Below are 12,934 nucleotides of genomic sequence, written 5' to 3' on the forward strand. Positions count from 1 at the left end.
TCTAAGTATAAAATATCCATCTGTTCCCTCCATAAACATATATGGAATATCTATCTACTATGCAGCAGGTACCATGCTAGGAACCCAGGACAGAGATGAACAGGAGAAACATGGTCCCTGCCCTTGAGGAACAGAAAGACAAATTAGGAAGACAGTCATTCTATTAACACATGTAAATACAGTACCATATGACTAGTGTGATAGAAGGGAGATAGAAGGGAATAGAAGCAGAGGAAACCTAGCTAGGGACAAGGGACAGCCTCCCTCCCAGGAATTAGGGGCAGGGTACATGGCAAGGGGACAGGGAGTGTTCCATGCAGACGGAAGAGCCTTAACCAAGGACCAGAGCAGTGGTAAGAAAGTAAAGGAAGCTCAGAGGGCCTCAGGCCAACACAGAGAGATAGGAGGAGCCAAGGCTTAGGACTAGAGAGGTAGGCAGAGGCCAGATCTTCCAGGACTGTATAGCATCCTGAAGACTCAGACTATACCTAAAGGCAATGGGGAGCCAATTTAAGCAAAAAAAGAGCGACTCAATCAGATTTTAGTTTTACAATCTGGATGCAGAGTGGAAAGTAGATCAGAGTGGGCCTAAGGTAGGGGTAGAGCTATGGTAGGTTACTATTTCTGTAACCCACGTGATAGGTGATGATAACCAGGGCTAGGGTAACAGAGTGGACAAGGAGAGTAGATATTAATGAGGTAGAACGGATAGGACTTGATGGAGATTGATTAGGGGGTGATTTAAGCCTTGAGGTAATTCTGAAGTTTAGAAGGTAGCAGACTCTTGTCCTTGAACTAAACCAGTCATTTAATTGGGGAAAAAAAAGAATCATTTCTAAAAATGTATTCCAACAAAAAGAATAAACCTACTGCTTTTAAATGATTGCTACTATTTATTCATTAATGTATGAGTTCCAGCCATAACTCACCTGGTTGCCAACCAACAATAAGTGTTCTCCGAGGAGAAAGTCTTTGAGCATATCTTCCATCACTATCATGTGCTAAAAGAAAAAAAACTAAAGGTTAATTGAGTTTTGCATAATCAAGGTGAAGTAAGAAAATTAACTGTAAATTAGATATCGTCATGGAATGTAAAACATTATGATAAACAAAATCAAATGCTTTGATTTTTTAAAAAAAACACAAAATTAATGCTGTGCTTGTAAGTAAGTTATGTAACCCATTAGGTCCCTGATACTGAAAACTTGAAATAGTCCACCTGAGCAAGACTAACCAACTGACCAATATTTCAGAGAGTTTTTATAATTCAACTATTTTCCACTTATTAAACTATGTAGAGTTGGCTTATAACTTAATATAATGTTTAAATTGACACTTGCTAATGTAAATATTATAAAGGCTTCCTAAAATAATTGAAGATTTCCATGGACCATTTTACACTGACTTGTTCCTAACCATTACCTTTAAAGCTATGTACAGCTTTAGAATTAAAAATATATTATTTATTTTCCATTTGTTTTTACTTGAATTATGATATAATATGATAGAAGAACAAGATTAAAGTTGTTCACAATAGCCACAGAGAAAATTACATCGCTCTCTTTTATTCTGAGATATAAGACACTCATAAGTAGGTCACGAAGGCTCGCTGGGGTTTGAGGGGGAGACCTACATTCCAACACAATTAATATTCCTATTACTTTCTCTTGATTTTCTCTATCAAGTCAATAGCAGTCTCATTAAGTACTGAAGTTACTGAAGTTCCCTATTTGTAAAAAAGGCAAAGTAACCTTTGCATCTAATATGCGCTGCAGACATTCTTCTAGTGTGTCACCTGTTTTCCTTTTTGAAATTTAGTTTATGGTGTTTTTTTGATATCCAGAAACTTTTCTTTTTACTTGTCAAATTTAACAATATTTTCTTTCAGAGTTTCTCTCTTACAAAGAAAAACTGAGAAAGTTTTTTCACTCTTTCAAGAACAAATGAGTATTCCCTGATATTTGTCTTGTTGGTTTTTAAAATGCATTTTTTAAAATGCTTTCAGATACACCATGGAGCTAGAATTTTAACAAGGCTTGAAGTAAGGTGAGCAAATCCATGTATTGTCCATTCTGGAACACTTTTAAGAATATACAGAAACACTACTAATAATTATGCTAGGACAACAAGTGTAAACACAGACTATCTTAAGCGAACCGAGATGTATGGTTACCCTCTAAAAGGGAGCCCTAGAACATCTTGGTTCTGGTGGTAATACGGTCTGGAGACTTCTTTCTTTTCACTAAGATGAAAAGTCAGTGCCAATTTCCAGACACTACTAAGTTCTTCCAGTAATAAATGGGCTAATCTGCACGAGGAATACATAGAAAATTTGGAATGAACACCTGCATAGCCAGGTGGAAAAAAGCAATGTAAATACTGAAAAATAATTCAAAAATATTTGTATTCTTATCTTCTTTACTATTCTCATGTCCTCCTACTTTGTGCCCTCATTATATCTAACTAGATTATTCACATCAACAAATGTTAACTAATGCTAAAGTCACTGCCAACACAATTCTTCTCTTCGTCTCTTGGTTCACTTAGCACTGCAGACGATTTCTTCAAAGCCTCCCTTCCCAGTTGTCTGTGTCTCACAATTCCTTCCTACCTCCCTAACAATTTCTCTCCATAGTCCTCTGGGCTGGATCTTCTTGTAGCACTTCCTTAAATATTGATTTTGCCCACAGTGCCTGCATTCGTTCTCTCTTTCTACCTTTTACATGCTTCCCTTTGTTGTCAGTGTGAGGAAGAGCAGGTTTTGCCTACTGGTACCCGAGCCGCCACCTGAGGGTTGGGGGAGGGCTGTGTGCAGTGCTGGGTACCCACATGTCAGTATTCGAAGACCTAGCTCTGACTCTCTTCTCCCTAAATTTTCTCATCTATCTATCTCATGGCTTCAACTACCAACTCTACACTGATGTTCAACAGCAAGACTTTCCTTCTCAACTCCAGCCCTGTATTTCTAACTGACGATTAAACCACTTGGTTATTCCCCAATCTCCAAAACTCAACACTTCTAAAACTCAGCTTATTACTTTTTCCCCAACTTCATTATCTTCTATATTTTTTCCCAATTAAGAGCATCATTTTCTACCACCAGACCAAACCCCAGCAGCCTGCCCACCTTATTCCTCTCTTATCAAGGTCCAACTAAACACCAAGTCTGAGCTGTTAAGACACCAAAGTCAACCATATCTATCTTTTCTTTTCTTTCCACACAGCTTTGATTCAGGTTGCTATCACATCTGGCCTAGATTTTATCAGCTGATTTAGCTTCTCTAACTTTAGTCTCTCCCTGAACCAATGTGTTCTTACAGTACTGACACATCATTTCTTTCTTCAAAATCTTGTCACTTCGTTTTTCCAAAATTTCTTAAGTGACTCCTAATACTTTAGGCACAAATGTCACTCCTTACGTTGTTGATCTAGTCTCAGCCTCATCTCCTATCACTCTCCTTCTATACGTGTTCCAGTCATGGACACAATTTAGAAAAATTTTCTGTTTACTCTCCCACCAGACTATAAACTCCTTGAGAAAGAATCTCTGTCTTTCATCTAACAAAAAGCTCCACTGACTCTATCTCCTAAATAGGCCCGCAGTGTGTCTCTACTCTCCCCCTACTGTCATCTCCTTAGTTCAGATCCTTCATAGCTTTCACCTGGACTATTGCAATAATGACATAGTTTCTCTTTGCCTTGGTCTAACTCCTAGACAACGTTAAAGAGTAAAAACAAAGTTAGTAAATGTACAACTGTGCTTAAAATCTTTCAATGACTTCCTCATTCTTCTAAATAGAATACAAATCCCTTAATTAGCAAAGCCCAATGATCTGACCCTTTCCTAATTCCTCATCTCTTGACATTCTTCCATTTGCAGCTTCAACTGCATCAGTGACAACTATTAATATTATAGTTATATGTAGCTCCCTAAATATAGTTATATGTAGCTACCCTTTCACATAACAAAGTCTCTGCAAATGGCGGTCTCTCTACCTGTGAGACTCTCCCACTTTTGCCTGCTTGACCAATTTTCTATGATCATTCCAATCTAAGCCCTTCACCCCATCACTGCTACCACAGAAACCTACACATACTTCATCACACTGTGTAGTAACTATGTGTACTCATTTGTCTCTTCCCCCGTTAGATTATGAGCAATTTGAGTCTTGGAGTTATATATGCTTGTGTATATATTTTAATCTCTGTTTCCCAATACCTTAGGAGAAGTCCTGACACATTGTAGATATTTTAAAATTCTTTCAGATCTAAAGTTCCTCAGGCTTATTAAGAAGCTATTAATCTCTTTTTCGTTCAAGTTCTCCTTACTGCTGCAAGTGTAATATTCCTTAATGAAAGATTTAATAAAATAATACTCTTTATCATGAACATTCAAAATCTTACTCATTCTTTCATTAATCCACTCAACACATTTACTTAGCAGTTAGTATGTGCCAGGTACTTTGTTATTTGCTGGAGATAGAAAATAAAGAAAACAGAAGGTTTTGCCTTAGTGAAATGAAAAAACACATTTAAAAAAATCAATTTCAACACATTCTGGTACGGGGACAAGAGGGCATAGAACAACAAGATGGTGTAGAAACACCTAAATCTGCAATAGGCTCTGGAGACTACTGTTTCAAAGATCAAGTACAACATAAAAAGAAATAGTAATATACACAAGGGAAGCAAATTTAATCAAGCTACCGTCCCTAGAATTGGTATAGCTAGAAAATTTTCATTAATGGTTAATTCAGAATGTTTTATGAAGAGAAAGTACGCTTAAGAGACAGCTTCCAAAAAGTCCCTCAGGGCCACTCTGTAAAGTTCACAGCAGCCCTGCAGTCCTCAATGTCTATGTCACAAACACCCTGGCAACAGACACTGTGTTCAAGGGCACAATGGTCTTTGCTGCTACTGAATTTCCCACATTCTTATATCCTGTGAAGTCTTTTCAACCTTTGCTACCATGGAATTTTTCAAATTGTCACTTATAACAGTATCCTGATTTTTTTTTTCTTTGTTCCTTTCCACTATATGAATACAGTATGATACCATCGATGCTTAGAAATAGTATATTTTCCTTCTAATCATGTTTTTGTCTTTATTTGATAGGCAAGTTTTTTTTTTTCCTCTGTTGTGTCTTATAAGTAACTTTATTTTCTGTTCAGTTGTCTACTGATTGTGCAAGAGCATTCTCTGGAAGGAAAATAAAACTTATATAATACTAGTTCATTGGTTATAGAGTGAATAAAAAGCAAGTCCAGGTTATACCTTTTTCTATATCATAGATAATAGTCATAGTTTTGACAGATTTCAACCAAGATTTTCAACCAAGATTTTTATTGAGAAAGAAGAATGTGTCTAAATACCTACACTGTTAATATAATTTAGGGATATAAATGATGGTACTCATTAAACAACAAAAGAATTGGGGAACAGCAGATTAAAAAAGAAATTTTACTAACTCCTTAATATAGTGAAAACAGTAAAGCCAAATTCTTCTAACATAATTTGTAATTTGTAACATTACTTACATGAAGATTAGTGACTAAGTATTATAGAAAAATTTAAATATGTTTTTTATTATAAAAGAAACATATAACCACTTGACAGAAAATCTGAAAAAGAAAAAGACTTTTCTATTGTGGGTAATGTTCTCTAAAAAATTCTTATTAAACATCTACCATAAAGTGTTCTAGGTATAAATTTATTTCTATGTCTTAACTGAAGGTCCATAATTATTGTTTATAAGTGGTGAATTCTCTACATTTATCCCTTTAAAAAAAAAAAGGAAAAGGAAAGAAAACACCAGAAACTTGCAAGAAAAAGAAAAGAGTATGAGAAAAAGGACGCACATGTCTTAACTGAAGGTCCATAATTATTGTTTATAAGTGGTGAATTCTCTACATTTATCCCTTTAAAAAAAAAAAGGAAAAGGAAAGAAAAGAAAAACACCAGAAACTTGCAAGAAAAAGAAAAGAGTATGAGAAAAAGGACACACAGGACATAACCCTCTTTGAACTGCTGAAATGATCTAACAAATAAGGAAAAGAGGCAATGAGTAGCTCTTTTTTGTTTTTAATTTAATAATGTATTTATGTTATTTACTTTAAGTATAGTATGTGCACATGTGTGTATATAAAATGTATTATCCTGATCATAGCAACAACTCCTCCAATTTTCAAATATCTCGGAAAGGAAAGAATTTTATTTTACAATGTCTTAATAAAATACATTCAATACTTCATTATGCATTATCTAAATTGAACTTAGGGAATTATAAAAATAATTACACATTGATTTCCAGAGTTTACTATCACAATGTCAATGATTTATTGAAGAATACAAAGAGATGCTCTTACCTGAATGTTGTCGTAGAACAGAACGTCAGGCACTTTCATTTTCTCATGGGCATTATAGATTGGTGCACTAACAGCACCAATCCTCAGAGATCCAGATGCTATTTCACCTAAACATTCCACACAAGACAAAGGATTATTCAGAGCACTGTCTTCAGAGAAGCCAAGCCACCTAACATAGAATGCAATATAGCTTCTATAATACCTGTGGGTTCTTCAAGGAATTTTAATCTAACATCTAAAGAAATAAGCTTGAAGGTGGTGATAAAACACCATAGCTCTACACTCAGCTTGTTTGGTCAGAGACTATAACATATACATAAGCCAAATACCCATTAAAAAGTTCTGAAATACCTTGAATATCATTTTGTAGGGCTCATCCACTGAAAAACCCTATGAGAATCCTCCAGAGGTCTAGTTAAAAATACAGATGGATCAACCTACCCCAGACCTCTTATATTACTATTTTCAAGGATGGTCTATGATATCTATATGTTTTCAAATAAGCACCAAGGTGGTTCTGAAACCCAGCTAGAACGGAAACCTCTGTTCTACACAATCAACCTGTAATAATTATTATTATATTGTACCCTATTTGCTATAAATAGGTTGGCCTAGAATAGATTATGAGCTCCTTTAAACCAGGGAATTAAATAGTAAATTTCTTGAAATCAGGGAACATATCTCATGTGTATTTCTTATGGTAACCACATACACATGTTCACTGTCTGACATGTTCCAAGGTCAATAACATTAATAGTAGTATTGTAGTAATTGCTAATGATCCCAATAGTAGAAGCTATCATTTACTGAGGACCTTCTATGTACCAGATCACAAACTAGGAGCTTCGCCTCAGTTTTTTCTCATATAATTTCATGTAATTCTCTTAATAATGAGGCAAGAATTATGAGGATGCTAAGAAAAATACACATTAAAATAAGTTGTTTTGGCTGGGCACGGTGGCTCACGTCTGTAATCCTAGCACTCTGGGAGGCCAAGGCGGGCGGATTGTTTGAGCTCAAGAGTTCGAAACCAGCATGAGCAAGAGCGAGACCCCGTCTCTACTAAAAATAGAAAGAAATTAATCGGACAACTAAAAATATATAGAAAAAACTAGCCGGGCATGGTGGTGCATGCCTGTAGTCCCAGCTACTCGGGAGGCTGAGGCAGAAGGATTGCTTGAGCCCAGGAGTGTGAGGTTGCTGTGAGCTAGGCTGACGCCATGGCACTCACTCTAGCCCAGGCAACAGAGTGAGACTCTGTCGCAAAAAAAAAAAATAATAATAATAATAAGTTGTTTAAAATCACCCAGGGTACAGCTTGAAGCAGTCTGACGTTTTTTTCTACCATGTAATGTGTATTCAGTCTTTCGACTCTGAATAATATTCCATCCTGTGGAAATACCCTAGCAAGCAGATACACAATTACAATGCCTTAAACAATTCATCCATCTTTTTTTTTCCTACTTCAAATAAGAAAATTGCAGTTTGTTTCTCCTCTAGAATGCTATTTTTGTGCTAAAGCATTTTGAAAGACAAGGGGGGAAAGCAACATTTGCTTCTATGGAATACTGTGAATAATTTTGAGCTAAAAATAATTAAACTGTCACCCTGTTTATGAGTGCTACATATTTGCCAAAGCACAGTAGATCTTAACAATACCTTCAATAGAAAAGGAAAACCATGAGCAGTCACACTGAGAGTTTACTATTTATTTACTACCATTAGGCCTCTGAAATAGACACAAAGTGTAAAGGGAAAGAGCAGAAACGTGTCAGTGAATCTACTATATATTTGTGTGTTGGTTGAGATGGCACATATAATTTCAGGTTCAAACCAGCATCTGATGCTATCTATGCTTCAGTTTATGGAACATATCCACTCAGTAGATTTAGGGCTTTAAGACAATTTAATTCACTCGGCCAATGTTTATTATTAAAATTTCAAGCTCAAAAAGGGAAGTGCACTCAGAGAATGGTGATTTCTCTGGGAGAAACCTGGCTAGCTATCTTCTAAGATACTCACAGGATGGAATTATTTTGGTAAATTTGTCAAAGTCCTCAGCCTAGTAGGCTCTAAACCTGATTTTGTCATCACAACTAAGGGCAAATCTAACTTGCAGGAGAATATTAAAGACATATGTTCTCCATATGTATATATATATTCTGATATAAAATCAGAATTGCAAACTATTACAGCAAAATGAAAACTGCAACTTTCACAGGGACTACTATGCGATACACTCGTTGCCATAATCAGCATATTATTTGGCGGGAGACCTACATGGAAAGCCAAATCCTCACCAGAAGGTTGTTTGTGAGGATAGACCCTAACCAAGGGCAGTGAATTCAATGAATTCTCCATGAGAGATTGCCTTAAAATTGAATGGAACCAGACAAGTAAAATGTCTCTTCACTTAGGTTCTTTACCCCCTACAGAAGGCTTAGATGGGCACTAGTAACACTGGCCTGTAACTGAGACCAAACAATCTAAGTCTGAATGGCAGTCTTTCTTTGGATATGTTAATAGGCTCAATCAAACATCATTATGAGATTACAAGTCCCAGAGTTATTCAGTCTCTTTGAGTTGGCTCTGCATATCTGTATTCAGATCCATTAGTATGCCAAGTTTATCATTTTATTCTAAAAAGTCATCTTATTTCCTTAGTACCAAGTTATTGTCTCAGTGTAGCCTCAACTATTAAAAACATCTACTACAAAGAGAGCCACAATAGTCCCTTTCAGAGAGTGGTCACACATTGGATGTTTTGATAGAATAGGTAATTACATTTTAAAAAACTGAAACACTTTCATTGTGCTCCAGTTGAAGAATAGGAAACTTTTACGAGAAGAACTAAATCTCTCCAAAACTCAAAATTATACTTATGGCTATTTAGAAGAAAAGTACCCCAAAAGACAATACAGGTAGAAATGGAAGGAGGCACGCAATAGTATTCTGATTATTATTTTAGTCTGTATTGACCTAGAAAAGTTTCCCAAACATGTACCACAGGATATTAGTGGCCCTCAAAATATGCTGTGGAAAGAAAAAAGAATTCTAGATTCATTGGTGAAATACATTTGGAAAAAATACATTCATTGAAATTAGACAAGCTGATTTACAGCAAGAATTCTCACAGCCTTTAATATGTTAGTATCAATTGTGACTCTTAAGGATGGGAGGAACTGTATCTAGTATGTATGGAAATAAAGTAAATAAGATTTAACTTGTAAGTGGTTTTCAAACTTTAAAACAAACAAAAAAAACTAACAGATTCATGTCTTCAACCTGATACATAAAACAAAATGGATGCAAACAAAAATATTTTTATTGAAATTAAAATTATAGATAGCATCAAATGTTTGATAATTATTATTTCAGTTAAAAAAGAACCAAACACTTACATTTGTAATCCTTCAGTTCTGGTTCCACATTGTCATTAGTACTTATTTCTATTGAAGCATCTGCCAGATTTTTTTCTAATGCTAACCTAGCAAGGCTTGGTAGAAACCTGGGGGGAGGGAGAGAAGAATGGATAAAGTCAAAGCATTCTGTGATTCTTACCTATCTTTCAAAAACACACACACCCCTTTACTAATTACAACCAATTAAGGAAGATTAGTCTGGACCTGTGAAATCCAAATCATGCAAAATTTTAGAATAAATATAAACTTTATGTATGAATTATATGTTTATAATATTATATGTTTACTCCTTTAAAGTAAAGCTTATTTGTAATCAGCAGTACTCATTTATGTACATTTTGCAGAACAAGATTTAAAATAATTTGCTTTCTTTAGTGACTTTAGTATACCTCATAAATCCTGTTTACTATTTAACTGGCTTATCAAATTTTCTTAAACAGGTAAAACAACACTCCAGTCTGTTCTAAGCTGGCAATCACACATTCAGATCAATGGAGGTGAATTAATGAGGTTTTCTTTACTTTCTAACACAAATTATTGAATGAATTTAAGATTATCCAGCCCGGTTTTTCCTCCCATTAGAAAAATACTTGCTTATCTATTCTATATGTATGTTGTCAAAACAACAACCTGGTGAGTGACAGACATATTCTTCAAAAACAAACAGATTATAAGTATCATATGCTTGAAACATGAAACAGTTTCCCACCGCACAAAGTGATATCTAGAATTAATGATCCCAAGTGAGCCCAAAGAAATGATTTTTAATCCATGGCTACCTGTATTATACTACTATAAACTAATCAATATATGAGACAATGTTACAAATAAACATATTAAGAACATGTCACCTGTAATTTAGGTTCTCCACAGTTCTAAATCTCTGGTGGTATTAATAGTTTGCATAGCCTTGAGCCTAAGCTCTAACAGAGGAGAGGCTGATGTGAGCAAAACGGCAAATAGACAAGCATGTAAAGAACTGTCAGGTTTCCTGTCCCTGTGATATTCCAGTCTGCATATCACACTACCTCTTACCTGCTGCCTCATTTTGGTCCCAGGTTATGATAGGGGAATTTATACAGCTCTAGGTCAGTAGCTTTTCAGTTCAGCATCAAATCTGACTTAACTGTTGCTCATCTATGACCTTTCATCATAGTTCTTAGATCATTAGCTTGCTGTTCAAAACTAAGCCTTCACCTTATCTTCCAGCCCCCAAACTGGGCTTTTATCCTGTTTCCTGAGTTCTTGTCTTGGACCCAGCCAAAGCTTCCTCTCACCACTACCCCACAAACTAGAGTCTGGCCTGGTAACATTAGGCCTGGTAGCTACATCTCCGTTACTCCTATCAGACCACCTTGACTGGCAATGACCACTTTCAAGCTTAGACTTATTTGCTATTCCCAGACATCCCTGACATCTGTATAGTCTGTCAACAACACATCCTGACATTAGCCCTGTACTGCAACATTTCTAGATTGCCCTCCAAAGCCTACAGAGGATAGCAAATGGCACAAATGCCTCCCTTTCAGTGGCAGTGGCAGACATTGCTTGCTAATCAGGCATTCTTTCCTGCTGAGATTAAACATGCTTCACAATTATTCTCAATCTAGCACACAGACAGCACTATCAAATAATCAGAGGTAGCATGAAAGTTGAAATATATTTACATCTAGAACCTAAATTCTAAAAAGATATTGGCCCACTCAACAAACAAGGAGAATGAAGCATATCAGGTGGTATAAGGCCAACCCTTATTTTATTCTTAGATTTCAAGGGATTAGTTAGCTCTTTTTCCCATTGCTCATTGATATTTTCTACTTATTTTTTCTTCTCTTTCCCTGACCTTTGGTAAAATAAGTAAATAAATGAATGTGTGAAATATCACTTCTTCTATCCTACCCTCCCATAACCAGACCAAGCACACATCTGTTTCAAATTTTCCAAGTGTATTTATCACTATTATGAATATCCCAGTATCTTTTAAAAATTATTATTATATTTATCATTCTTTACCATCAGCAAAAAATGAATTGGAAAGCCTGTAGTCTTTTAGGGCTTGGTTATAAGAAAAACTAAAGAAAGATTCAACTACACTCTGGGAAACCCAGAAACAGAAGTATAATAGTTACCATAGGCTAACTCAAATAACTGTCTCTGTCACAGGAATGGGATTGGCTTTTTAGATTAAGGAATAAGATAGTAGCAGGAGACAGCAGTATGCTGTAAGGGTAAGCAACGCTCTCAAATTACCAGCCCTGGGAGGAAGAGTGAGAGAAAAAGACTAATAGGAAGAGTGAGAGAAAAAGACTGAGAGGCTCAGTGGATATCAGGCAGTCTTTGAGTTCTATTTGGAATATGTAATTAATTGATTAATTAATTTATGCTTATGATGTTAAATCTTACATTTTCAAATAATATTGGAATATTTAAGATAACATGGTTCATCCTATTTATAAATTTAATTTGTTATATTTGTGCATTAATTTCTCAAGAAAGTTTTGTTAATTGAGACATCTGAAGTACTTAAAAGGAAACAGAATATATAAAACATATTTATACAGTTTCAAACATGTGAAGGTATTTAATTTAGCAAAGTTTATAAATGGGACCAAATATTTTTCAAAGGCCCTTAAAAGTATTAATATCTGCCAGACTTATAGAGTTAGTTGAATGAATAGAAAAGCCTAAAGATCTACATTTTTTAAATTATAGCACTAAAAAATTGAATGTCAGTTTTCAAAATAAAAAATAAATCCCTGAATAGTTTTTCCTGCAAGCAGAACCACTCTTCAAGAAAACAAAAATTCACATCAACAATAACCATTATAATCAGTTAATACTATGTATGATGTTCTATTAGACTTGTGATTTTTAAAACTTAATTAGCTAACAGTTTAAACAATGAAAATTGTATATAGATGTTATTCATTTTATACCAAAAGGGAATTTCTGAAAAATGTATGTAAACTGAGTTTTTGATAAATGGAAAACTTTCCTCATAACCTTAATATCAGAGTCAGTTAATCTTCATTTCTGATTAAATTCTTATAACTCTGCCCAAAATTTCTATGCTAAAGGATCATCATCCCAAAATTTTCCAGAAGTAAATAAGTTAATAGAATACAAAATATTTGAATGAAGTAGAAC

At 35.0% G+C, this 12,934-nt stretch overlaps 1 protein-coding gene across 1 annotated transcript in view; it reads right to left on the bottom strand.

Moving 5' to 3' along the window:
- Nucleotides 1–12,934, bottom strand: part of VWA8 (von Willebrand factor A domain containing 8) — a 425,342-nt gene that overhangs the window by 227,297 nt on the left and 185,111 nt on the right. The window contains exons 16-18 of the mRNA XM_012648214.1: nt 9,767–9,873; nt 6,366–6,472; nt 930–1,001 (exon numbers count right to left, since the gene is read on the bottom strand). Coding sequence (XP_012503668.1) covers nt 930–1,001; nt 6,366–6,472; nt 9,767–9,873 — 286 coding nt within the window. The remainder of the gene's footprint in view (nt 1–929; nt 1,002–6,365; nt 6,473–9,766; nt 9,874–12,934) is intronic.

This window comes from Propithecus coquereli, unplaced genomic scaffold (genome assembly GCF_000956105.1).
Source record: "Propithecus coquereli isolate 6110/MARCELLA unplaced genomic scaffold, Pcoq_1.0 Scaffold11, whole genome shotgun sequence".
Taxonomy (NCBI): Eukaryota; Metazoa; Chordata; class Mammalia; order Primates; family Indriidae; genus Propithecus; species Propithecus coquereli.